The sequence below is a fragment of the Muntiacus reevesi genome, chromosome 3, assembly GCF_963930625.1.
Source record: "Muntiacus reevesi chromosome 3, mMunRee1.1, whole genome shotgun sequence".
NCBI lineage: Eukaryota > Metazoa > Chordata > Mammalia > Artiodactyla > Cervidae > Muntiacus > Muntiacus reevesi.
Genome location: NC_089251.1, coordinates 158707009 through 158733228, shown reverse-complemented (window position 1 = coordinate 158733228; position 26220 = coordinate 158707009). Strand labels below are relative to the sequence as shown.

The window sequence follows — 26220 nt, the reverse complement described above, 5'->3', positions numbered from 1 at the left end:
CAGCCTTGAGGCAGGAGGCCCCAGTCACACAGGCCCGCTGCCCCCTCGCCCCATCCTGTCCGCTGGGCGTTGCTCAGGTGAGAACCTACGTGAGCATGCCTTGTCAACTGTTCGGCACCTTCGAAGGGAAGTAAGGCACAGAAATGGTTCAACGGGGACAGGTGGGCTGAGGAGAGAGGACACAGAGCCTGCAGACCCCTCTGACCGTCTGCCTCCCTCGTCCATTCCCGCCAGAGCACAGAGAACCCACTCCCGCCCCCTGGGGAGCGTTAGAAGCCCCAGGAACACTTCTGCTGACCGAGGAGTCAGGACAGGCTCCTCGGGGCCGGCCCTGCCCGGGGTCAGCCGCCCCTCCCGGTGCCCCGCACGGCGCTGGCCACGCTGGCCACGCGTGCCGGGGGCTGCGGTCCCCGCAGCGTCCCCGCAAACGCACAGGTGTGAGGTGGCCGGCCTGGGGAGGGGGCACCCGAGCCCGGGGCACCTCGGCGGGGTCCAGGGGCAGGCCCGGGGGCACTCACTTCCCGTCGCCTGCCCACAGGCAGAGGGCAGTACGAGCAGCGGGGACGGGGGGCGCCCTCCAGAAACGGGGCCCGGCCTGTCGCTGCCCCGGCCGGCTCACCCACTTTCAGGGATCCAGTTTTCACCTGTGAGTGTCCTTTCTGGGATACAGTTCTTCAGTTTCTCAACAAACACAGCAAGGTATTTAATCATACTTATTTGACAAATATTTAAATCATTTATTGCCATTAATTTACAGCATTTCAATATACACACTGCACGGAAGTACAAACAGCTTTCCAAACACTGGCAATGTGCTCTGGGTATGCGGCCAGCTGTCGGCTGGGTCATGGTCATTAAAGGACACGACTTTGGAGTACTTAAATGCTAATGGTTACAAATTTTGTTCTCTTCAGTTTTTCACTAAGTATATTCTAATAGATAATACACATATTACTGCAGATAAAACCTTCATTGAGAATTATTAACTTGATTGCATATTTGTGCTACTCTTTCTGAAGAGAAGGAAAATATTCAGTACTCGTAAGGCAGCAGAGAGTTGGTTTACGGACTCTGCTATGTCTAGAAAAATAGTCTGATTAGTAAAAATAGCATTCCGCGTATTTTCCTCAGCAAGACTATTCATGATGGTGGAATCCATGACACGGCAACGGCAGCTGGCGATGCAGTCCCTTCAAAGGCCGGTTCTTCATCTCCTATTGTTAGGCTGACGCCTTTTTAGACATCCTGGGAAGAAGAACAAGGCAAAACCCGGTGAGGAAATGACCTCTCCACCAGCCTCAAAGGTCAGGAGGGCTTTAAGAAAGGTCATGGAGAGCTTGATATAACACTTATTTCAAGTCAGGATTTGACAGAAACAGTGATCTCCTACTTCATGCCAATGTTCCTGTTTTAATCAGTGACTTTTCACTGTGCTGTATTAGCTGCCCAATCACTGTTTCAAATTCTCGGCATATTTTTGCTCTGAATCAAGTCTCCCCAGCTGACATGACAGAAGCACTTCTGTCCACACCCACACCCTAGAGGTTTCTGCTCCACTCCGCCCAGCTCCTCCAAACACAAAGGGTGGGAGGGGTCTGCTCACTCGTGCCGGATCAGCCGTCCTCCCTGGATGAGCTGTGCTACTTCGTTGGTGGCGTGGCAGGCAAACAGGAGCCAGTTCCGAGGCTGCACCTTGTAGGCGAATCTCATGAACGTGAGGGAGTAACAGCAGAGGGCTGTCAGGACACGCAAGACAGACAGTGACTGACAGCCGCCAAGATCAAGGGCCGCTGGGCCAACTGCCTCTCCTGCTACAGCCTTTACACGCTTCTGCAAACGGGGCCCTGTTGCTGGGGACTCTACTATTCATGAAAGTCAGTGCACAGACATCAGTTCTGACCTCCTTTTCTTTCCCCTAGAGTTGTTCATAGTTCATTATCTGAAAGAACTGCCCTTTAATCCCCTCAACATCTTTTACGGTCAAATATTAGAGTTTCAAGTAAACTTAAAGATACTTGTTCTGAATAATACCCAAGAGGACACGCTCCTTAGCTGGGGGCACTAAATCTGAAAGACACACAGCACCCCAACGAGCATTTAAACCCACTAGCCCAGTTTCTCCCTTGCTGTGCGACGTGCGGTCTCTCGATGCCAGCAGGCTCTCTGTGGCACTTTCTAACGGTGACCGCAGTTTCTGGGGCGACAAATGTGAAATGTACGCAGGGGCCGTATCATGCTATAATTATACATAAAAACCCTCCCAGTTATTCACATCTGCATCCTTACCAAATGTCATCCGCCCACTGATAATCTCTGGGGACTTCTTCATGTCATTGATGGCGGCGATGGGAAGACCCCAGTTGGCTACTGGGCCCCAAAAGTGCTATAAAAAATGAGGGGAGAAAGAAGAGGAAAAGTGAAGATGGAGCCATGAACAGCTGCAACTTCTACTACCTTAGATGGTAACGTGAACTGTGCGGGTCACCACTGGAAGGTCACCAGGCAGGCAGGTGCTGGGTTGTGCAAGTGCTGGCCTGTGAATCAGCAGTTCTCACAGGTGAGACCCCAAACCGAAGGGAGCAGGCACTTCACCAAGGTCCCTGCTAACGTCCAGATGACAGTTAAGTAATCTCTGACTACCTCATTTAGGGAATTTTCAAATGGATTAACTTCTTGCATAATTCAATCTTGCCACAACTTAACTTAAACCTTGTTAGAACTATTCTCTGCAATGTTTAAATCTATCAGAACTTCTTTTTTCAAGTTTTCATTAAGATATGTGTCAGGATCTCTTAAAATACAGACCCTAAACTGGATATTTTTTGTGAAGAAAATAACGAAGAAAGAGAAGAAACTGCTTTCAGTTCATATGATCATATTCAGATCAAAGAACCAAAAAATCTATACTTGGAACCTCAGATAGTATGAAATAAAGATTGAAAAATACTTTTAAAATAATAGTAGCACCTATATTTAGAAAATGGACCAACTGTTTCTTACCTACAACCACAGCCATCACAGGACACCAAAACTTAGTTGTCCATGTTGAACAGCAGTGACAGCCAATTTAATTTAATTTCTGAGGCTGAAATAAGTCCAGGGACTTTTCCTATTAAATTAAAACTTGTTTTATTTATGCACAACTTGCAAATAATACTTGAAAGTATGAAGGCGGGAGTCCCTGGCACCAGCGGTTAGGACTCAGTACGCTCACTGCCGAGGCCCGGGTCTGACCCCTGGCTGGGGAACTAAGATTCCCATAAGCTACGTGGCAGAGCCAAAAAAAATCAAAGTAAAATATAAAGGAAACCACACATCATTGGCTAAAGATCCTTTTTGGTTATCAGAACATTAAGCAGTGCTTTATTTCTGCCTATCAGAGCCTTTAAGATAAGTTTAGACTGCAGAATACATTTCTGTATCTGCATTTTTAATACTGACCAAGAGTCATTAAAATCCAAAACCTCCTAATAATGAGAAAGGAAAATGCAAAAAAAAAAAAAATAGATGAGAATTACCTTTGTCATGATCTAATATTTTGAAATGTTTGCACGATGTGCTTAATGCAAGCAGGAGGCTGCGCCTCGAGAAGCTATCCAGCATCACAGCTGTCCTGAGGCCAGCATGCTGAGACCCGCGGCGTCCACGTCTGAGTTATGGACCCTGCAACTTAGGCACAGCGGGTGCGCAGAACCTCTGAGGTGCTGGGGTGGCTCATGAGCCCTGCTTTCAGACTGGATTCTGTCTGAGACACACACGGCTGAAACTTTGCTGGTTCTGAGATGAGGGCTGGCCGTTTCCCTTCTTCCTCACCCTCCAGACCTCCGGTGACACAGTGTCTCCCCCTCCTCACCTGCTTACTTCAGGAAGGGACCTGTCCTTCCCTTGTGGCCCCTCACTTTATCCCACATCATCTTCTTCTCTGCCTTTTTTCAGCACGTCAGTCTATTCCCATCACCTGCTGTTTAACTGTTTCCTATCACTCTGCTCTGCTCAGCGGCCTCTGGATCTACACATCACGCACGCGGCTCCCTGTGGGGCTTGGCCATACCAGGCGTCTACACCACAGCTGTGGCAGATAGCGGAGGCCTTGGCGTGAATCTGAAGCCTTGGGCAGGCCGGGGACTTCTGGTCACATGACAGGGCTCACAGTCTCACTGGCCTGAGTGTAGGGTTATATGACACAGGGTTCTGCAAGTCAAGGGCTATATATACACTTGTGGTTATAAGCTCTGAGATATACTTAAGATACATTTCTTAACAAGAACATAAAGGGTAAATATAATTTCAACACTAGTTACGAAATCATCTAACCGCAGAATACATCTTTTCTATCCAGTGAGAGGTTCCAGCTGTCACCTCCCTGTCTGGAATAACGTCTGGCCTGTGCTGTCAGATAGCTGCTGGTCAGTGCGCTGGTCCTCCAGGGAAGTCAGCGTCCAGAGGGGACCCTGAGGACCCGAGGCCCGCAGGACGGAGGCAGGATGCGCTATTTCCTGTGCATAACTCTGCTACTGCACAGTCTGCAGAAGCCTCAAGCGAAGGAAAGATAGGCTCTTACCGTACTATTTCATGAGGAGCCGCCGAGGTTCGGACAGGAGAGACATAGGGAAGGAAAAAAACAGATCAGATGCTTTGAAACATTTCAGTTTCTTTAAAGCCACACATGTCCACATCCCAGTAACAGAATCATAACACAAGCAGCACATTTTTAAAAAAGATGATTTAGTGATATTTCTAACAATAACCTTGACCTAATGAAAGTGAACCTTAATTTTATCAAAAACAAACTTAATCCTTAAAGCCAGGCTATTCAATAGGAATACAATGCAAGTCACACACAGAAGCCACACAAGGAAGTTAAAGATTTCTAGAAGCTATGTTAACAAAAATGAAAAACAGGAGTTAACCTTATTTATTTATTCTAATGTTTCAATATATTTTAATTTGGACATGTAATCAAGAACAACCGCACAATGAGGCATTTTACATTCTTTTTCGGCTCTGTCTCTGAGATCCAGTGGGCGCTAACACTCCCGGAACACCTCAGCCTGGACTGGCCACCCTCCACGAGCTCTGTGGCCATTTGGGGCTGGGGGCTCTCAGACTGGACAGCATGGGCTTCAAGGGAGCATTTCTTTGAAAACAACTAGCTGGACAGAAGCACAGTGCTGCAGAATTTTATCCGCAACGAACTTTCCATTCTTACTGACTAACAGACTATCACCAGAACATAAGCCCCTAAAAATAGGTGTGTAATTCTATATTTCGTTCATGACTGAAACTCTGGTCCAAGTGATGTCCAGCATTCACAAGGCATTCAAACAATGTTTGCTGAATGAAGAGAAAAATCTTTTAATGTTAAGTGAACTGTTTTCCTGAATGTTAAAACTAATGCTATTCAGAAATACGTTGAGTTACTTTTATTGCTGAAATGGCAGTTCTTCTTTTCAGGATATAGCTGAATAGTTCTGTTAAGGCAAACTTATTAAAACACAGCTACTGAAAGAATGACTGGAATAAAACGATAAAAATCTTTATACACACAGTCACGTCCAAAGAACTCATCGTGTTCTTTTATTTTTGGTCATGTCGCATGATTCCCCCCAGCCAGGAATTAAACCTGCACCCTGCACCCTGCACTGGAAGCAGGGTCTCAACCACTGAATCACCAGGGAAGTCCTTCCTCTAGTTGCTTCGAGTTAGGGCTCAAGGAGGTTCTAATTTCCAGCATGAAAGTACTTGCTAAAGGTGCTAATAATACACTTCAAATAGATCCCATTATGAAACACAACCAGCCTGGAAAGAGCCCGTCTCTCAAAGGTAAGTGAGCTGTTCTGACAGATGACGTTTCCACTGTGGAAGAAGCTGGGCCCAGCTGTGCACAGGGCTTTACAGGGGGCAGCGCCTGACCCGCTCAGGGCAGGGGCCCGCAGTTTACAGGCTGCAGGCACTCCTGGGGTTGCTCTCTGTTCAGGGTCTGAACGCGGGCCTTTTATTCACTGATCAATGACCAGTAGTTGTTTTGTTTGTTTCCTACAAATTATTTCAAAAATATTTCAAGATATAGTTCTTAAAATCCAAAATGTCAACTTGATAATTTAGTTTTCAATTCAGAACTCTAACCTTGGATTGTACAATAGTTCAAACTCTACCCTAATTTACAGCAGGTGACCTTAGGGCAGATTATAGAGGAACGTGAAGGAGGAATTAATTTCTGCCACCGTTCCCTGCTCAGGACAAAAATCCTACGTGAAACCGATCAAAAAATAATGTTGCTCATATCACTTTAATAGTGGTTTAATGATTATAAAAGGACCTTGAGAATAAAACTGTTCTAACATCCCCGGGAAATACAAAAATCCACAACTCGGCGTCTCTTAATTCTGTGTCAGCGTTGTCTAAAACGTGAGTCAACTTCAGTCAAAAAAATCTAAAAAGCACATTGGCACAGGGCCAAACTAGAAGGAGAAGTTTCCTGGTATGTATGAGCACCTGCTCTAAAGCAAGATGAACCTAAAAGCAACAGAAACTGCACCTGGGGACAGGAACGTAAAACCGTGTGGAGAACACCCTCGGCGCTCTCTCCACTAGGGATGCTGCTTTACTTTGGTGAAGGTGAAAAAACCTTGAAACAGATACAGGCTTTCTTAGTTCAACTTGACCTTGAATTTTCATGAAGGAGAAACCAGGTAAGACTGTTGATGGTGGGACTTCCCTGGGGGTCCAGTGGCTAAGACTCTGCACTCCCAATGCAGGGGTCCCAGGTTTGATCCCTGGTCAGGGAATGAAACCTCATCTGCCCCAGCTAAGATTCCACCTGCCCCAACTAAAGATCTGGCACAGCAAAATAAATAAGTAATTTAAAAAAAAAAAGAAGAATGATGATGGAGGTGATAGAGGAAGAAGACCAGGACCCCCCTGAATTAACTTTTATCTTCTTTTTCTCCTTAGTTTGGAATACTGTTTGTTTGGTTCCAGGTTTCTTCCGTGCCCATTTTTATTTCCACAAAGTCTCCTGGGCACTGCCAATTTGTTTCTTCTTTTCCTAAAATTATTGACAGTAATTGTTAGCTTTCTCTGCAAGTGCTCTGGGTAATTTAAGTAATTTATAACTTGCTTATACAGTACTAAAAGGATCCAAGCACAGTCTGTCTATATCGCTCCTGAGAGTAGAGTAAGATTCTGAGATATTCTAGATCGCAATTCTCTTAGAGGCTAAAAATGGTGACTACCATTTCACTTATTCTCACCAACTTCTACCTGATTTTCTACTTCAAGTTAAAATCAGGGAGTTTTTAAAAATCAGAATGTGTGATATTCAACTGGTCAAAACTAAACTGGAAGGCAGAAAAGAGGCTCTTGTGGCCAGTTCTGCTTTAACACTCAGCCTCAGAAAGTGTTTGAAGGTCATTTACATGACAGGGAAGTAAAGCCAAGGGCAGGATATGGAAGCTTGTGGCAGAGAAGGGAGACATACACAAGAAAAGGAGGTCCAAAGAAAGTACTGAAACCTTCTTTTCAAAACCATTTTTGTGCATAAATATTTCCCTTCAAATCTTAAATAGACATTCCTGTTTTGGCTTCACAAGCTTGGCGTCCAGAGAATCTCAGCATCTTAACTTTTCTGCATGGTTTGGATCTTAGTTTTCCCATATGGCCAGTGAAGCGCTGGACCATCTGATGTTGAAGGACCATTCAGCTCTAACATTCTATTCTATTTGGAAAGATTTCTGTTTTCCCCTGCAACTTCTCTCTTGGGTATTAAGTATAAATTTTTAAACCTCTCCTGGAAGCTTATAAGTTAAAATTAACAAAATAGAAAACCTTACTAACTGGAGAATACTCACTGCAAACACCCAACTTACATGGGGTTTATAAGAGCATGCTGACTGATAAACTGATTTTCTAATACTCATGATCTAGGCTTACTTAAGAAGACCTCTGCTACACATATGTGCACATACACATCCATTCACTCCTCTAGGAAGGGGAATAAATCTCTAGTATAAACATGCACAGACCTTGACAGACCACAAAACACATGTCCTATCTCCAAGCTTAGCTGCTCCTTCTAATTTATTTTTCTTAATTCAGGAGGGAGAATAAGAGGAGAAGAGGACCAAAAAAAAAAAAAGCTATCTTCTTTTGCTTTCCTCTGATAAGGTATGTGAGGAAATAATTTATTCTTCTTTAAAAAGAGATCCAGATCAGAATAGAGATCCAGAAAGTTCTTGACTCAAGATTTTCCTAAGGTAAGAAGAAGAAATCAGGGAAAGGAAAGCTGAAAGGCACCAAAAGGAGAGTACCAGGAACCCAGCAACTAAGCACAGAACATTCATAAAAATACAAATAAATAGAACATTTCCTTTGGTAAATATACACAGCACGAGGCTGTATCATCAAACAGCTACCGAAGCACAAAAACTAAGAACTTTGTCCGAGACTGCACAGCTGGAAAGCAGCAGGGCTCAGATGCAAACCTGTCACTCAAATTCAATACCAGGTGTAATAATACTGCCGTCACACACAACACAACTAATGCCAATTACTTAATGTTTTAATACTGAGACCCTATTTTAATGTCCCAGTTGTCCGAGTAATGGCTTTTAGAGCTGTTTTCATCCATACCAGATCCAAACAAAATCCACACACTGCCTTTGGTTAGAACCTGCTCTTTCAACTCAGGTTTCTCAACCAAAAAAAAAAAAAAAAGAAAAAATAACATTTTAAAATACATTTGAATATTCACTTCAGTAAGAAAGGCATTTCAATCTTACTCAGAAAATGTAACTGACAGCAGTTTATAATCTATGTGAAACATGATTTAAATTTTTGCTGCAGACGTCAACTCTGTCATTAATAAGATGACTTTAAAACTCTACGTTGTTGTAGAGTTGTTTGAAAACTTTTAGTTTGGAAAACCTCTATACCCCTTTGGCAGGTTGTAAGAAGAGGGCTGGAGCTCTTGAGTAGTCCAGGATTGCAAAGAATGTAGAACTGATGAGATGAGCAGGCACAAAACCCCATTTCTGATTGGATGAGAATATGAAATTGTATTCTTATTTCTTCATTTACCTTTGCAGAAGCAAAGCAGGGGCTGTAAGGAAGACTGGAAGAACAAACAGGGGAAACATCCCTCTAATAAGTTCTGGAGAGAGGTCTTTCTTTCTAGGGGAAAAGGCTATAAAAGAGCTTCTGATGAGAGTTTTGATACCAGTCCTCAAACCTGTCCTCAATCACCGCCTGGCAGGCTGACATGAGATTCCACTGCTGCCAAGAACAGCAGAGAAAACAAGCCCAGTAGGACACTCACTTCCTCCGTTCAGTCCACAAAAGTATTTCTAGGTCAAAATACACAGCTTCACACCTCGTGAAAGTGAGTGGGACCCTGTAGGGCCTTCCTGGGTACAAAAGCCCCTCCATGCCCCTGTTTCTTGTTACAGAAAAGGGCTTTAGTCTCCAAGGCCTTCCTGAAGTTCCCAATGGCAGATTCAGGAAGTTACTAATTGGGAAAGTGAGGAAACACAGAAAGAAGGAAATGTAAGCAAGAAAAGTAATGAAAGCATAAACAATAGTTCATCGACAAAATAGAGTCTTAGCTCCTTCTAAAGGGATACACACACCAGGCTAACACAGACCTTTGAGTTGTTCTGCAGGAACAAAGACTCCACCAATGGTGGGGGTGGTGACTACATTTCTACCACAAGAAGTTGGAACTAGAAAGTTGTCATTCAGTTCAGTCGCTCAGTTGTGTCCGACTCTTTGTGACCCCACGAATCGCAGTACGCCAGGCCTCCCTGTCCATCACCAATTCCCAGAGCCTACCCATACCCATGTCCATCGAGTTGGTGATGCCATCCAACCATCTCATCCTCTGTCATCCCCTTCTCTTCCTGCCCCCAATCCCTCCCAGCATCAGGGTCTTTTCCAATGAGTGAACTCTTCGCATGAGGTGGCCAAAGTACTGGAGTTTCAGCTTCAACATCAATCCTTCCAATGAACACCCAGGACTGATCTCCTTTAGGATGGACTGGCTGGATCTCCTTGCAGTCCAAGGGTCTTCTCCAACACCACAGTTCAAAAGTATCAATTCTTCGGCACTCAGCTTTCTTCACTGTCCAACTCTCACATCCATACATGACTACGGGAAAAACCATAGCCTTGACTAGACAGACCTTTGTTGGCAAAGTAATGTCCTTGCTTTTAAATATGCCATCTAGGTTGGTCATAACTTTCCTTCCAAGGAGTAAGCGTCTTTTAATCTCATGGCTGCAATCACCATCTGCAGTGATTTTGGAGCCCCCAAAAATAAAGTCTGACACTGTTTCCCCATCTATTTCCCGTGAAGTGATGGGGCCAGATGACATGATCTTAGTTTTCTGAATGTTGACCTTTAAGCCAACTTTTTCAATTTCTTCCTTCACTTTCATCAAGAGACTTTTTAGTTCCTCTTCACTTTCTGCCATAAGGGTGGTGTCGTCTGCATATCTGAGGTTACTGATATTGCTCCGGGCAACCCTGATTCCAGCTTGTGCTTCATCCAGCCCAGCGTTTCTCATGATGTACTCTGCTTATAAGTTAAATAAGCAGGGTGACAATATACAGCCTTAATGTACTCCTTTTCCTATTTGGAACCAGTGTGCTATTCCAAGTCTAGTTCTAACTGTTGCTTCCTGACCTGCATACAGGTTTCTCAAGAGACAGGTCAGATGGTCTGGTATTCCCATCTCTTTCAGAATTTTCCACAGTTTATTGTGATCCACACAGTCAATAGCTTTGGCATAGTCAATAAAGCAGAAATAGGTGTTTTTCTGGAACGCTCTTGCTTTTTCTATGATCCAGTGGATGTTGGTAATTTGATCTCTGGTTCCTCTGCCTTTTCTAAAACCAGCTTGAACATCTGAAAGTTCGCAGTTCACGTATTGCTGAAGCCTGGCTGGAGAATTTTGAGCATTACTTTACTAGCGTGTGAGATGTTGTCATTAAGATTCCCCAAATCACCTGGTTACATCACCACCCACCAGTCAGAAGTCCACAAGCTGATCACACACCCTGCAACTCTGGCTCTTTCATGTCTTTAAGAATCCTTTCTTGAGAGTCATCTGGGAATCTGGGTCTTTTGAACATGATCCGCCCCTTCTTGGTTTGCCGGGACCCTGCAATAAACACGGCACTTTCCTTCCCCACTATGTGGGGTCAGGAGATTGGATTTGCTGTGTATCGGGTGCACAGACTCAAGCTCTGTTCAGTAAAATCCACATTTATGATTTTAACTTTTCCAATAACAGGAAACTTTAAAAAATGTTTCTGCTACAAAGACAGCAAGATATAATAGAAATAGATAGTGATTTGGGGTTTCCAACTGTTTTCACACCCTTCACATGGTTTAGTGTTCTCAACAACCCAGTGAGACAGAACGTTGTGATTAAGCCCATTTCATAGATGGGGTAACTAAAGTCCACTGGGATTGACTGCTGGGGATCCCTTGGCCTGAAGTCATTCTTCGGAGTCCTAGGTGGGTGCCAAACCTGGCAGCACTTTCCTGGACACTGCAATCTTCTTCCTCATTTAGTCAGAGCTTAATACAACTAAAGCAATGCTAGAAAAGGTATATAAACATTAAAGCTACATGAACTTAACCTCTGAAAAAAAGGCTAGACCACACATCAAAGCATTCAACTGAAATGCCTGGCTCTCAGATACCTATCTAGTAGAAAAAATATAAATTTAGAAAAGTGGGGCTAACTCTCTTCCTTGAAAATACACATATTCTACAAACTCTTTCTAGGTGATCATCAGCATATTTCTAATGTGGATAAGATTTTATTCTTAATTATACCATACGGCTTTATCCTTAGCTGTCCTTAACTATTAGAAAGGCTCATACACAGGAAAAAAATCAGTAAAACCTAAGGTAGTATCTGAAGCCGTAGGGAAACTTACTGCAAGGACTAAGCACACAGCCTCACATGACTACTTTGCTCAGACTTTCCAGCACATTAACCTGATAAACATTGTGCTCCACAGTACTAAACATCTATCTTAATTAACCACAGTCCTATACGTACAGAAAGTTTTTTTTTTTTAGAAAACTCAAGAGTGAAATTCTTGATCCCAAATTTATGTCAGAAAATTATTTTTCTTACCCTACTGATCTTTAAAATTAGAAGTAAACAGTATTTGCAATAAGATTCAGAATTTTAAAAAATTATATATATATATTTCTACTGGTAAATGAAGCTGCCTTCATACTGTACCCTATGGATGGTTACAATTCTTAGCTGTCATTACCTCTTTACTACGTTTTGCATGCAGGTTCTTCACCACTAGCGCCACCTGGGAAGCCCCCAAATAAACTATATAAAACGGCTTTAAAGTTTTATTAAACATTTTGAAATACAAAGCAGGGGTCTCAAGGCTAGAGATAGAAATAAAATACAGAAAGTGTCTTCAGGCCTTTCATTCCGCCAATGCCCTTTCTACCTGGCAAGAGTCAATGGAAAACACCGTGTAAAAAAGCGTGCGCTTGGTTGGCAGAATATTCATCTGTAAAATCGTGTTGGATGTGACTCCTTCCCACCCACGCCTGACCTCCTGAAGCTGAGAAACACGAAGGACGGGTCGACCCGGCGGGCTCGGTGCCCTTGTGGCGGAGAAGCAGCCCTGGCCCCCGCCGCTCCGCTTGCCCCGCGCGACGCCAGGGCGCTCCCTCCCAGCGCCCGCCCGCTGCACACCTGCCGGGCAGGTGCCGGGAGGCGGAGCCCCGGGCTCACGCGCCGGACCCGGCCGGCTGTCAGCGCTCGTCTGCACTGGGGCTCCACCTGCGCCCCACTGTCCGGAGGCCCCTGCGCCGCGGCGCCCCAGCCGCCGGCACGCTACCCCGGGACCCTGCTCGGCTGACTGGACTCCCGCCCCGCTGCCCGCGCCCCTCGCCACGCGCGGCATCGGCTCCGGAGCCCCGAGCCCTCTGAGGGTCCAGGGTCCGGCCGCGGGGACTCGTCACCTCAGGAGTGACTGGAATCCCGCTCGCCCCGAGCCCCTCGTCACGCGCGCTATCGGCTCCGGAGCCCGGAGCCCTCTGAGGGTCCAGGGTCCGGCCGGGGGGACTCGTCATCTCAGGACTGACTGGAATCCCGCTCGCCCCGAGCCCCTCGTCACGCGCGCTATCGGCTCCGAAGCCCGGAGTCCTCTGCGCGCCCAGGGTCCGGCCCCGGGGGACTCGTCACCAGGAGTGACTGCAATCCCGCCCGCCCCGAGCCCCTCGCCACGCGCGGCATCGCTCCGGAGCCCGGAGTCCTCTGAGGGTCCAGGGTCCGACCGCGGGGACTCGCCCAGCGTCCGGTCCCGGAGGACTCGTCACCTCAGGAGCGACCGGACTCCCGCCCGCCCCGCTGCCCGCGGCGCCTCTCGTCACGCGCGCCATCCGCTCTGGAGCCCGGAGTCCTCTGCGCGTCTAGGGTCCGACCCCGGGGGGACTCGTCACCTCATGAGGTAGTCCCGGAAGTCCTTGCTCCGGACATAGTCCGCCGCCTTCCGCACCAGCGCTCCTGCCATGGCCGTGCCGGACAGCTAGCCGCCCGCGGTGCCCTCGCCGCAGCTCCTCGGAGCCCAATGACACCCGGTGAAGCGGACAGCGCGGACACCGCACCCTACCGCCCGCGCGCGTCACGACAGCTCGGCCCCGCCTTACGGCCGCCGCCCGGCTCTCGGCCTACGGGAGGGCGCTGAGCGCGAGACGGCGGCGCCGATTGGCTGGCGCTCGCTGCACACCTCCGCCCCGCCCCTCGTAGGCGGTGCGCGGGGGGAAGGGGGAGGGCCGCTGCCGTAAAACGGCTGGGGCCCGGCGGCGATTGGCTGGCGGTTGCTAGGCAGCCGAGCGGGCGCGCGCCGGGCGGCAAGTGACAGCTTCCTGGCGTGCGAGTCTGCTCCCACCACCCGCAGGGGAGCTCTACCCGCCTCTCGTGGGTTTTTGCAGCGGCCGCAGACTCCGGACAATCGGCGTCCCGAGAAGCCGCCCTCTGCACGGGCAGGGGAGCCGGTCACAAGCTCAGGACCGACGCTGGAACCGGAGAGCCACGTGCGGGGCGAGCCGCGGGGAGAGGGAGACGTGGGAGGGCCCGGCTGTCCTGGGTTTTTTGTTTTTATTGTGTATGTTTTACACTGGCCCAAACTGTAGAGGAATGAGTCAGTTAAAAGGCCTTTGGTGGGGAGAGAGCAGGGAGGGGCTGCGGGCCAGAGGTCCTGGGGCATCTCTGGCAAAAACATCAATTGGAACGTAAATACCATTATTATTTATTTATTTTTTAATATGGGAGGATGGGAAACGATTTCCACAGCTACCAAAGGGAGCGAGTCAAAGAAATCTGCCTGCGTCCTTTCCACGAAATGCCTAAAAGGTAAGGGAACTGTGCCTTCTGGTGTGAAAATACAGCCCGCAGGACCCTGTGGGGCCTCCTGGGGATCGGCCTTCCTCCCCCCTCCCCCATTCTCTGCTTTACCAGATAATAGTATCTGATGCACATTTCCGGGGTTGCTTTATAGATATGAAAACACCCCACCACAAGGAAGATTTAACTACTGTGAGCATATAGCCCCAGGCTGCATGCAGCCAAAGGACTGATAAAGGTAATCCCTGTGATACCACCCAGGTGGTCACTGTCCCTTGCTATTCCCCTGTCTCACCTGGCTTTTCAACGTGCTTTGCCAAAACCCTTCAGGAAGTTCGGGGTTTTTTATTTTTTTAAGGCATTAGCCACCTAACTCCTTGCCTGGCCCTGCAGTAAACCTTTCTCTCCTCCAAACGCCAGTGTTTCTGTTTGTTTGGCCTCAGTGTGTGGGGCACAGGAACTTGTGCTAACAGAAAGATCTTTAAGATATAGAGGGAAAAAATTAAGGTGCAGAATCATGTGTGTAGTATGCTAGTCATTTGTGCATAGAGACAAAGAAAGTATATAAATTTGTGTTTCCATAGATCAAGACAAATGTTGGCAATGGCTGCCACTAAGGATGTTAAGGGGGTGAAGGTTGGGGGGTAACTATTTTCTGTGTACCCTTTGTTCCTTTTGAAACTTGTACAACGAACATATGCTATCTATTCAAAATAAATATTAAAGAAGAAAAGAAATGCCTTTGAGAATTGAAATAGCAATCATTTCATTGAATCAGACTTATTTTCTGTTAGGGTGTCTAGAAAAGGCAGAGGAACCAGAGATCAAATTGCCAACATTCGTTGGATCATCGGAAAAGCACGAGAGTTCCACAAAAACACTACTTCTGCTTTATTGACTGTGCTAAAACCTTTGACTGTGTGGATTACAACAAAGTGTGGAAAATTCTTCAAGAGATGGGAATACTAGACCACCTGCCTCCTAAGAAATCCATATGCAGGTCAAGAAGCAACAGTTAGAACTGGACATGGAACAACAGACTGGTTCCAAGTTGGGAAAGGAGTATGTCAAAGCTGTATATTGTCACCCTGCTTATTTAACTTATATGCAGAGTACATCATGAGAAATGCTGGGCTGGATGAAGCACAAGCTGGAATCAATATTGCCAGGAGAACTATCAATAACATCAGATATGCAAAGGACACCACCCTTATGGCAGAAAGAAAAGAGGAACTGAAGCGTCTCTTGATGAAAGTGAAAGAGGAGAGTGAAAAAGTTGTCTTAGAACTCAACATTCAGAAAGCTAAGATCATGGCATCCAGTCCCATCATTTCATGGCAAATAGATTGGGAAACAATGGAAACAGTGACAGACTTTTATTTTTTGGCACCAAAATCACTGCAGATGATGACTGCAGCCATGAAATTAAAAGGCACTTGCTCCTTGGAAGAAAAGTTATGACCAAGCTAGAGAGCATATTAAAAAGCAGAGACATTACTTTGTCCACAAAGGTCCGTCTAGTCAAGGCTATGGTTTTTCCAGTAGTCCTGCATGGATATGAAAGTTGGACCATAAAGACAGCTGGGCACCAAAGAATTGATGCTTTTGAACTGTGGTGTTGGAGAAGACTCTTGAGAGTCCCTTGGACTGCAAGGAGATCCAACCAATCCATTCTAAGGGAGATCAGTCCTGGGTGTTCATTGGAAGACTGATGTTGAAGCTGGAATTCCAATACTTTGGCCACCTGATGCAAAGAAATGACTCATTGGAAAAGACCCTGACGCTGGGAAAGATTGAAGGCAGGAAAAGATGGATGAGATGAGATGAGATGGTTGGATGGCATCACTGACTCAATGGACATGAGTTTGGGTAAACTCTGGGAGTTGGTGATGGACAGGGAGGCCTAGGTGATGGGGTTTCAAAGAGTCGGACAGACTGAGTGACTGAGCTAAGGGTGTCTACAAGTTACACTAACCTTGATCTTCTGTGGAAGTATACCTTTTTATACAATATCACAATCATATAATAACACCAAGAAAGTTGTTAGATTCCACTGGTGCTTCATGGTAGTAGTAGGAACTATGACCTGAAAGAAGCAAAAGAGTCTTGATTGTTCATAATATCATTATTAAGGGCAACCATTTGTTGACCAGGAAGCACTTTTCAAACATAATTTCCTCCTCCTCCTCTCATTAACTCAGAAGGTGAGTGTAAGGAATTGGAATGGCTTTCAGCTGCTGCTGCTGTCACTTCAGTTGTGTCCGACTCTTTTGCAACCCCACCAGGCTCCCCATCCGTGGGATTTCCCAGGCAAGAATACTGGAGGGGGTTTGCCATTTCCTCCAGGGGATCTTCCCGACCCAGGGATCGAAGCTGTGTCTTCTGTAACTCCTCTATTGGCAGGGGGTTCTTTACCACTAACGCCACCTGGGAAGCCCTTTCTAAATAAAATCAAACTGCGTCTGGGCTCCCCGATCTCAGTGGTCCAGTCCTATTCCCTAAGGTTTTTCTTTCCCTCGTGAGCAGTGGTTCTGAACGGAGCTGCTAGAGGAACCTGCAGCCGCAGCCTCAAAGCCTCAGGAGGTCCAGAGAGCAGCCCTGAGAGCTTCGTCGGTCGGTGAGAATGCTTGCAGAAACGCTGCCGAGGGTGGCTGCCCAGTCACCGCTGTGCCCCTTGGTCGGCCTCGGACAATTCGCCTTCCCATTAGGGCCTCAGGTGGGCCTTTGAGCTTCTTCCTTTGGCTTCCCGTTGTGTGGAGGTGGGTGAGCTGGGGTACTCAAGCAAAGGAACATGCTGGGTCAGTTGAGTCCAGTCACTCAGTCGTGTCCAACTCTTTGCGACCCCGTGGACCGCAGCACGCCAGGCCTCCCTGTCCATCACCAAAGCCCGGAGTCCCCCAAACCCATGTCCATCGAGTCGGTGATGCCATCCAACCATCTCATCCTCTGTTGGCCCCTTGTCCTCCTGCCTTCAGTCTTTCCCAGCATCAGGGTCTTTTCAAATAAGTCAGCTCTTCACATCAGGTGGCCAAAGTATTGGAGCTTCAGCATTAGTCCCTCCAATGAACACCCAGGACTGATCTCCTTTAGGATGGACTAGTTGGATCTCCTTGCAGTCCAAGGGACTCTCAAGAGTCTTCTCCAGCACCAGAGTTCAAAAGCATCAATTCTTCGGCGCTCAGCTTTCTTTATAGTCCAACTTTCACATCCGTACATGACCACTGGAAAAACCATGCTGGATAAAGGAATATATAAATGTCCTGGTAAGTAGCTCACCTGCGATCTGAACCCAGTTCTTTAACTCTGAGCATCATACTTTGTCCACTATTTCAAATGTTGGGACAAAGAGAAGGACTTCTTTCATGTTAAGAGTATCTTTGCTACTTTAAATATGGAGCTGGCACTCTGGTCTGATGTATAAGAGATCCTAGCAGTTGATAAGAAACCCAGCTACACTATTTCCTAAAGCTTCAGAAAGGCCGACCCCCGAGGTCCCTGCATGGACTGCAGGTGTGAAGTGAAGATGCTAACATCACTGGAGCTTAGGTTTGCAGAAGCGACTGCAAAGCCCTCTCAGCTCGTGGGAATCTGGCACCACTCCCCCTCCCCCACCGCGCCCCGGGTCCAGGACAGGCAGTCACCGCCGAGGCCCGAGAGTGCTGAAGCCCGAGCTTGCCAGCGCTGTGCCCGCTTCTTTACACATACCATGTGCAGAGTCACCCTGTCTGCCTGTCCCACTGGAGGGTTTCAAGGCATGTGGCTCTGAGGTGCTTTATATAGTAGAAGAGCTTCCATGTGAGATAAACAGGCTGCAGTTTCTTACCTAACTATCAAAACAGAAAGAAAAAAAAAGCAAACAGTAGATCTAATTACAAGCTAACACACTGAACTCCGCAGGTTAGTAATCTTATCATCTGTTCTTCGGTTGTTATGATGAAAGAGGCAACTTCTGAAGTACTTAGTGGATGATAAAAGTGTTATAAATAATAAACAACAGAGTCCCATCATATAGCCCAGGGAGCTCTTCAATATTCTGTGATAAACCAGAATGGAAAAGAATATGAAAAAGCATGTGGATATACGTATAACTAAGTCACTTTGCTGTACGGTGGAAATTGACATTGTAAATCAACTATCCTTCAGTAAAATAAAAAATTTTTAAAGTGTTTTTGTCCTGTTGCCCATTTTTCACTTTGGCCAAGTTAAATATGCCTTTCTTTGGTTCCGGTCAGGCAGGCACAGGTCAGTTTGGTTAGCTTAGTATAATAATTTAAAGAAGGTGGTAAATGAGTAAACCAGAGAATCCTGGAGTTCAGAGGGCCCTGACACTTAAATTCAAAAGCCAAAGTATGTTTTCGAATCCGAAGGCAAAATATCTTAGCCGAGCCAGCCCCTGCCCTCCCACCTGTGATGAATCTGCAGCACTGCCCCCGGGGCTTGGGGAAGCCTTTCGGATTCTTCCCAGGTTCCGGCTGTTCTTCCTAGGTTACTCGGTACTACTCAGCACAGAGAACTCCCGGAGTCTTTCACAGCAAGGGGTCTTCACCCTGCCTAGCAGTTCAGTAATTTGCTAGTGAATCAACGGCAAAGAAATAAAAGAGAACCGTCACTGTCTGGCCTTTCCGGTTGAAATGTGCGCCATTTCAGGCTCCAGCATCAAGGGGTGTAGCCTGGCCCCTGAAAGGTGAGAGGGGCTGAGTCCCCCCGGGGTGCCTGGCCGTCACCCAGAGTGGCGGCTGCTGGTCACGGGAGAAGCAGGCTTCACACAACCTGAGCACAGGCAGCCTCCCCAGCCCTGTGTCGTCCAGAGTTTCAGGGGGAAAATGGTGAGGGCAGTTTTCTAGGTCAAATGTATTCGAAAACTTGAATCAGACAAGGTTATTCTCTAATGTAGCTCTTCTGAGTCTTTACAAAATTCTTGGGAATGATGGGATCATTAAAGACACTTATTCTACATAGCAGTCCCCAAATTCCTTCCCCACGGAGCCCTTTGGAAAGGCGCTCTTACAGACTGTCCCTCTCGGGCGGGGCCGGGGGGGTCAGGGACCCGGTTCCTGCCTCCAGCCCTTCAGCCAGGGCGCGGGAGGAACTCAGGCCTTTCATTCAGGCCGACCTCCCACCAGCTCTTTAGCTGCCTATGTGTGGCAAGTCCCTCGAACCCCTCAGGCCTCAATTCTTTAACCTATAAAGTAGAAGCAAACATCACATCATGCATGTTGCAGAGTTTTTGTGAGAATGAAAAGCAGTGATGTCTGTGGGAAGACCGACACTGCCTCCAGTCGATTCTGCTCCCCCGCATCCCCTTAGGACATCAGGTCCACTTCTTTCTTGCGTCCCCCTTCAGACAGTTTGGGCCTGGGATCTTGCCCGCCCACCCGTCTTTTGCTCTTGGGTTGCTTGTTTGATTTTTCTTTTTCAAGAGAGGTGGTACCTCGCACCACCTTTTAATCCTCTGAGTTTTATCTACTCTCCAGAAGGACAATGGTCAAGAGGTTGTTTAGTCACTCAGTCGCTCCGACTCTTTGCGACCCCACAGACTGCAGCCCGCCAGGGAGAGAGGGTGTCTGTGTGCATCTGTGTCCTTGGAGGAGGTCGGAGGTGTTGGAACTGGCTGGGTCCACATCTCTGCCTCTCCTGCACGCTCATTCAGCTCTGTGTGTGCTGAAAACCAGGCTGGGGGGAAACCAGACCTGCAGAAACGGTAGCTCCCTCCTCCCACACAGACATAATGGGGGGTGGGGGCCGCCCACCTGCTCAGACCCCTGTGTGCTGCGGGCAGAGTGGTCCCAGTCGGGGAGGCGGGCTCGGGGGTCGTCTGGAGCCTGGAGAGTCCTCTCTTGTTTCCTGCTGACACTGACCTGAAATTCTACCTTTGTGAGGATGCAGATGGAACAGGAAACCATGCTTGGAGGGGCTCCCTCTGGCTAAACACAGGACGGTCTGAGGATCGAAAGTACTGACTCTAGACAATGGAAATGTGGGAGCAATTCTGTGAATTCATGATCCTCAAGGGAAAACAGAAAGGTAGAACGTCCACAGAATGGGCTATTTTTATAAATCAAATATCCGTAAGGGACTTGTATCTAAAATATTTAAAGAACTTCTGCAACTCAATAATACAAAGACAAACGACCCCACATAGCCCCGTTAGATAATGAGCAAAGAAGGACTTCCCTGGTGGTCCAGTTGTTAGGACTCTGTGCAGGGGGTTTGGGTTCAATTCCTAGTTGGAGATCCTTCACGCCGTGAGGTGTGGCCAAAAAAACAAAAAAAGATCAAGTAGATGTTTCTCCAAAGAAGAGGCACAAATGGCTAATAAACGTATGCAAAATGCTCAGCAGCATTAGCCATCAGGGAAGTGGTAATCAGATTCATAATTAGATACCTCTTCACACTCTCCAAAATAGCTACAATCAAACAGAATGGAAAACAGCAGGTGTTAGGGTACAGAGCAACAGGAACCCTTGTGCACAGCTGGAGGGAAAGGGGAATGGTGCCTCTGCTTTGGCAAACAGTCTAGCAATTCTTCGAAGGATTAAACAGAGGTGCCTTGTGACCCAGCAGTTCCACGCCTCAGCACACACCCGAGAGAAGTGAAGACATACGTCCTCAGAAAAACTTGGCCAGGAATGCTCATAGCAGCGTTATAAACAATAGCGAAAAAGTGAGAACAACGCAAATGTCGGATCAACTGAGAGTTGGTAAATATGAAATATTCGAGACGTGCCACTACATGGCCGGTTCTTGCAAACACTGATGAAGTACAAGAAGCCAGACACGACGTCCTTGATTCTGGGCTTCCCTGTTCGCTCAGTTGGTAAAGAATCCGCCTGTAATACAGGAGAGCCTGGCTCGATTCCTGGGTTGGGAAGATTCCCTGGAGCAGGGATATGCTACACACTCCAGTATTTTTGGGCTTCCCTGGTGGCTCAGCTGGTAAAGAATCCACCTGCAATGCGGGAGACCTGGGTTCAATCCCTGGGTTGGGAAGATCCCCTGGAGGAGGGAAAGGCTACCCATTCCAGTATTCTGGCCTGGAGAATTCCACGGACTGTATAGTTCAAGGGGTCTCAAAGAGTCGGACACGACTAGCGACTTTCACTTTTGCTTTATCCTTGACTCCACTTGTATGAAGCATCCAGAGGGGGCAAATCTACAGACACAGTAGGTTGCCTGGTGGCTGCCTGTTGCTGGGAGGGTTGGGAAATGGATGTTAACGCATCCATGCTCTCCTCTTGGGGTGATGGAAATGGTCCAACATTGGTTGTAGCGATGGTTACACAACTGTGACTGTGCTAGAAACCACTGACTTGTATACTTTAAAGGGGTCAGTTGTAGGATACATGAATTATATCCCAACAAAGCTAGTCTTTAAAAACTTAACAGAGAAAATAAATATTTAAAACAATGCAAAACGAAGTCCCTGGGAGTCCACTGTTTAGGACTCTGTGCTTCTACTTCAGGGGTTTCGGGTTTGATCCCTGGTGGGGGAACTAAGATCCCACAAGCTGTGCGGTGAGGCCAAAAAATAAGATAAATAAAAATTGAAAATAAGATGCATAGAGAAATAAACAGAGCAAAAATCCAGACACTCGTTTGCCATAATCAGTGTACCGCTTCAGGTTACTAAAGGGGAAGAAGCGTTTATCTGTATGAGCTGTTTCAGACAGCCCTAGTCACATAGGAGAGCTCTTCTTTCTAGATTGAGCTCAGTGAATAAATATGAAGGGATGGCAGAATTAAGACAACATCCGTGTGTAATCCCTAATGAATTATTATTTTGTCACGTGGCTTGCGGGAACTTAGTCCCCTGAGACCAGGGATCAAACCCATGCCCTCTGCACTGGAAGTACAGAGTCTTAACCACCAGACTGCCAGGGAAGTGGCCCCACCTCCTCTTTTCTGGTCTGTAATCCTTCGTAAAATACTGATGCAGACACGGTCATCAAGGATGCAGAGCTGATTTATTCAGCAAGGGGATGGAACTGGGTCTCCACAGGGCGGGTCTCCCAGGTCCATCTGAAAGGGGGCAGTGCCAGTTTGTAGTCAGGGGTGCAGCTGGACCCGCTCGGCATCACGGCCCACTCTAAGTGCCCCCTGGAAGCACCGGGCCCACAGTCCACCCCACTGCTTGATTCTGAATCCAGTTAGGCCTGTGGTACATCTTGCAGTTCCTTGGAAATGAAACTGTTAACGGGACTAGTTAAGGGGAACTCTGAGGAAGTGACTCAGCTTCTCTAGTAAGTGAAAGTCACTCAGTCGTGTCTGACTCTTTGTGACCCCATGGACCACAGTCCATGGAATTCTCCAGACAAGAATACTGGAGTGGGTACCCTTTTGCTTCTCCAGGGGATCTTCCCAACCCAAGGATCGAACCCAGGTCTCCCGCATTGCAGGCATATTCTTTACCAACTGAGCCGCCAGGGAAGCCTGAGAATCCTGGAGCGGGTAGCCTATTCCTTCTCTGGTGAATCTTCCTGACCCAGGAATTGAATTGGGGTCTCCTGCATTGCAGGAGGATTCTTTACCAGCTGAGCTACCAGGGAAGCCTCAATAATAATTATAGAAATATTTTATTTTCTTTTTTTTATACTATGTCTTCAATATCTGCTGTGTATTTTACACTTACAATTCATCTTAATTTAGATGTTAAGCTTTGATTGCCAATACTTGATCTCTATTTAAATTTCATAGCATTTATAGTTTAAAAAAGTATACTCACACACTCAAGTTGTTCCAAACTGAAAAAAATTTCCAGAACTGAATCAAGTACCAAAAAGGAAACAGAAAAAAAAAAATCATTTTCCTTATCATCTGCATTCTCATTGACAAAAGTAGTTTACTTTTGAAAAAGAATTTGAAGGAAAAGCATATCAGATTCAAAATTATATCAAGGACTTTCCTAGGGGGTCCAGTGGTTAGGACTCCATGATTCTACTGCAGGGATCCAGGGTTCAATCTCTGGCTGGGGAACTAAGATTCCACAAGTCTAGGGGAAAACCCCCCAAAACCAACAACCATTCAAGTTAAATGAATTCACCCACATTGTTTCAAGTCAGTTGTATTAACCTTGACATCAAAGGTTAATGATTGCCTTAATGGAAAAGTACTGCTTCAACTTGGGAGTGGTTGTGGAATAAATAATACTGTTTACTACTATTAAAGCATTCTGCCTGTTTATTCATGTTAGGAAACTTTGTAATATCATTATTATTGATTTGTATTCCAAAAATTTCAATTGCAAATAAATCTGCATACCTGTCTAGCTAGGTCACAAGTTTTTTTTTTTTTTTTTTTAGTATTTACTTATTTGGCTATTCCAGGTCTTAGTTGCAGCATGAAAACTCTTCGTTATGGAATGTGGGATCCAGTTCCCTGACCAGGGATCGAACCCAGGCCCCCTGGATTAGGAGCATGGAGTCTTAGCCACTGGATCACCAGAGAAGTCCCGGTCAGAAGTTTCTATGTGAAGGCTTTAAGCTTCAGGTTTAGCTCCTTCTTACAGTGTGCTGTTGGGGAGAAAACATCTGTCCCACTGCTGTTTGTGGCTTTGATTACTGAGCATTTGGCAAACATTCCCTTTATGTCCAGAAATGCTTGAGTTAGGGAAAAGTAGGGGTAAATCTTTGTGAAACTCTTTCAATGAGCACCGGCCAGTATCATCACACTCATCGTCTTTAATTTCTTTCAATAGTTCTGTAAACTCAGGAAGAGTCGTTACACTGGCACGTATTTAATGAAAACAGTTTTAAGGAACACTATGACACTCTTCAGAGTGTCTGCTTCAGGAAGTCAGATGTGAATATTGTCAATATGCATTACACAATGGAATAAAGCAATGAGAGAACCACCAGTGTCTTCTCTGAAAATTCCCATAAATGCTTGATTTTTGGCTAAATAGTTGAAGCACTGCCTGTTGTAACAGAAATTACACCTGTTTTTTCGCTTGTAGCTGATAGGCTGCAAGACTTGGAAACGTCCACCATGGGCTCTGTTTTACAGGCCACGACTTGGCAACGTTACTTAGCTGTGTTTGCAGGTCTGTTGTTGGCCTGGGGCGTGACTCCAGCCCCAGCCCAGCTCAGTGCTTCTTCATTCATTTCATATCTTGTTCCTTATCTGTTCCATATGCTTAGGTGTGTTTTAGATCATTTATTATTATTGTTTTTTTAAAACCTAAATGGTTTAAGCAATTGAAAAATGATGTTTCGAGCAGTTGAAAAAGGTGTGTATTCTGAATATCGAATATGGCAGCTTGTCACAATTTTCATGAGCATGAATTGTCTTTATCATGACAGGTGTCCCCGGCCTGCTGTGGCAGCGGCCAGTCTCTTCGAGAGATTGCAGCTAGCTGCCTCTGATGCTCCGTGAGGGTCTCTTCCCGTTTTACCCAATACCCGCTGGCGAGCTCAGGACTTTCCACTGCAGCGCCTCTCCGGAGCCTGAAGCCAGCAGACTGGGAGCCTGGATTCCAAAGGCTCCGAGTGGCCTCAGTTGGCATATCTTCTAAATGGGGTGAAGGGCAGAGATCAGAGTAGCCAGCGGCATTCGGGTGAGTTGAAGTGTATCCTGCGAGGGTCCTGTGGGTACACGGGTTAGTCACAAACACTGAAACACAGTTGAGATCGATTTCTTCAGCAATCTTTCACCCACAAAGCGGGTTATCGTTCGGTGGGGTTAAGCTTGTTGATCTGACCTCAGAAACACTTCCACGTGGGCCGTGCCCTCTGGTCTGGATTGCAGCTCTGAGCGGCGAGTCTGAAAGCTAATATTTGGTTTGTCCTCCTCTCTTATCCCCGGCCTGGGTCTACGCTTAAAAGGAGAAGAGGCAGCTTTACAGAATTTGATGCTGATAAAACAAACGCTAGCGTCCTCGGGTCGTTTCACTGAAGGGGCCGCTGCCTGCAGCAGCAAGAAGAGTTACTCTGGACGTCTCCACCGAGGGGGCGGGGACCCCGTGTGGCACCTTCCGTGGTCCCCAAGTGTCACGTGGCTCCCCCCAGAGGGCAGAAACAGGACAGGCCCCACGTCACCCCCCAGTCCCTTCCCCTGACTCGGGACAGGCCCTCTCGCAGCTCAGGAAGGCCCAGGGTTTGAGCCCGTGGCTTCCAGGTGTCTGAGTGCGTGCATTTTTCTGCTCCCACACACGGCTGCTATCAGGCGTGGAAATGAAGTTTTCCAGTTGTTGCAGAGAGGACAATTCTTGACTCCATGTTGGAACAGTTTCTTTGACTTACTGTTCGTCGCTTTTGATATTGTACAGAGCAGCCTGCCTCAGAGAACCCTGCCCCTCTGCCTGTTAATGAAGTGCCTTTGTTCAGAATCTATCCACCTGTAGATGGCAGGAGGGAAGAAAGGAGCACATCCCCTGCCTGAGGCTTGCCATTCTAGGAGATGTTTGCAAGGTTACTGGTCTTTTTACTTTGCTTCCTCACTTCCCCCCATGTTTGATCTGTAAAAGATCCTGGCATCCAGCACTCCGATAAGATGGTTCTTTTGAGGCGCTAGCCTGCCGTCTTCTCCATCAGCTGGCGTTCCGGATTGAGTCATTTTCCTCGCCTCCACACCTCATTTCGGATTCACTGGTCTGTCGTGGGGCAAGCAGAGCGAGCTTGGCCTCGGGAGCACGGTGACTTTGGGGTGCGGAGACGGGACAAAGGGGAGGTGGCTCTCACGGGAGCCCCTGCCCGTCTCTGCACTGCTCCCCGCGCTGGTCCAGCCTCGCCTCCATCCTCCTGCAGGCGCTGCTGGGACCCCGGGGGACGCGGGTGGTGCCGCTGGGGTTCAGGCAGACACAGACAGTGAGGGCTCCGCTCACGTTCCAGCAGGA

At 47.1% G+C, this 26220-nt stretch overlaps 1 protein-coding gene, 1 long non-coding RNA gene and 1 other non-coding gene across 4 annotated transcripts; 2 read left to right on the top strand and 1 right to left on the bottom strand.

Annotated features, from left to right (window-relative positions):
• Positions 1–713: 713 nt before the first annotated feature.
• MPC1 (mitochondrial pyruvate carrier 1) lies at positions 714–13674 on the bottom strand. 2 transcript variants are annotated; one of them, XM_065931003.1, is made up of 5 exons: positions 13487–13674; positions 12029–12032; positions 2287–2383; positions 1604–1736; positions 714–1245 (listed from the first exon to the last, which is right to left on the bottom strand). In XM_065931003.1, exons 1-5 carry the CDS (start codon positions 13555–13557, stop codon positions 1221–1223), a joined length of 330 nt encoding a protein of 109 aa, XP_065787075.1. In that variant the 5' UTR covers positions 13558–13674; the 3' UTR covers positions 714–1220. The 2 variants fall into 2 exon arrangements, with proteins under 2 accessions (XP_065787075.1, XP_065787074.1); XM_065931002.1 differs by lacking the exons at positions 12029–12032; positions 13487–13674 and adding an exon at positions 4562–4584.
• Positions 6716–6788, top strand: TRNAG-CCC (transfer RNA glycine (anticodon CCC)). The gene has a single exon. It is a non-coding gene; the product is annotated as a tRNA-Gly (tRNA).
• Positions 13675–13879: 205 nt separating the features above from the next.
• LOC136165079 (uncharacterized) lies at positions 13880–18527 on the top strand. The gene is made up of 3 exons (XR_010662450.1): positions 13880–14399; positions 14545–14628; positions 15185–18527. It is a non-coding gene; the product is annotated as an uncharacterized lncRNA (long non-coding RNA).
• Positions 18528–26220: the final 7693 nt, after the last annotated feature.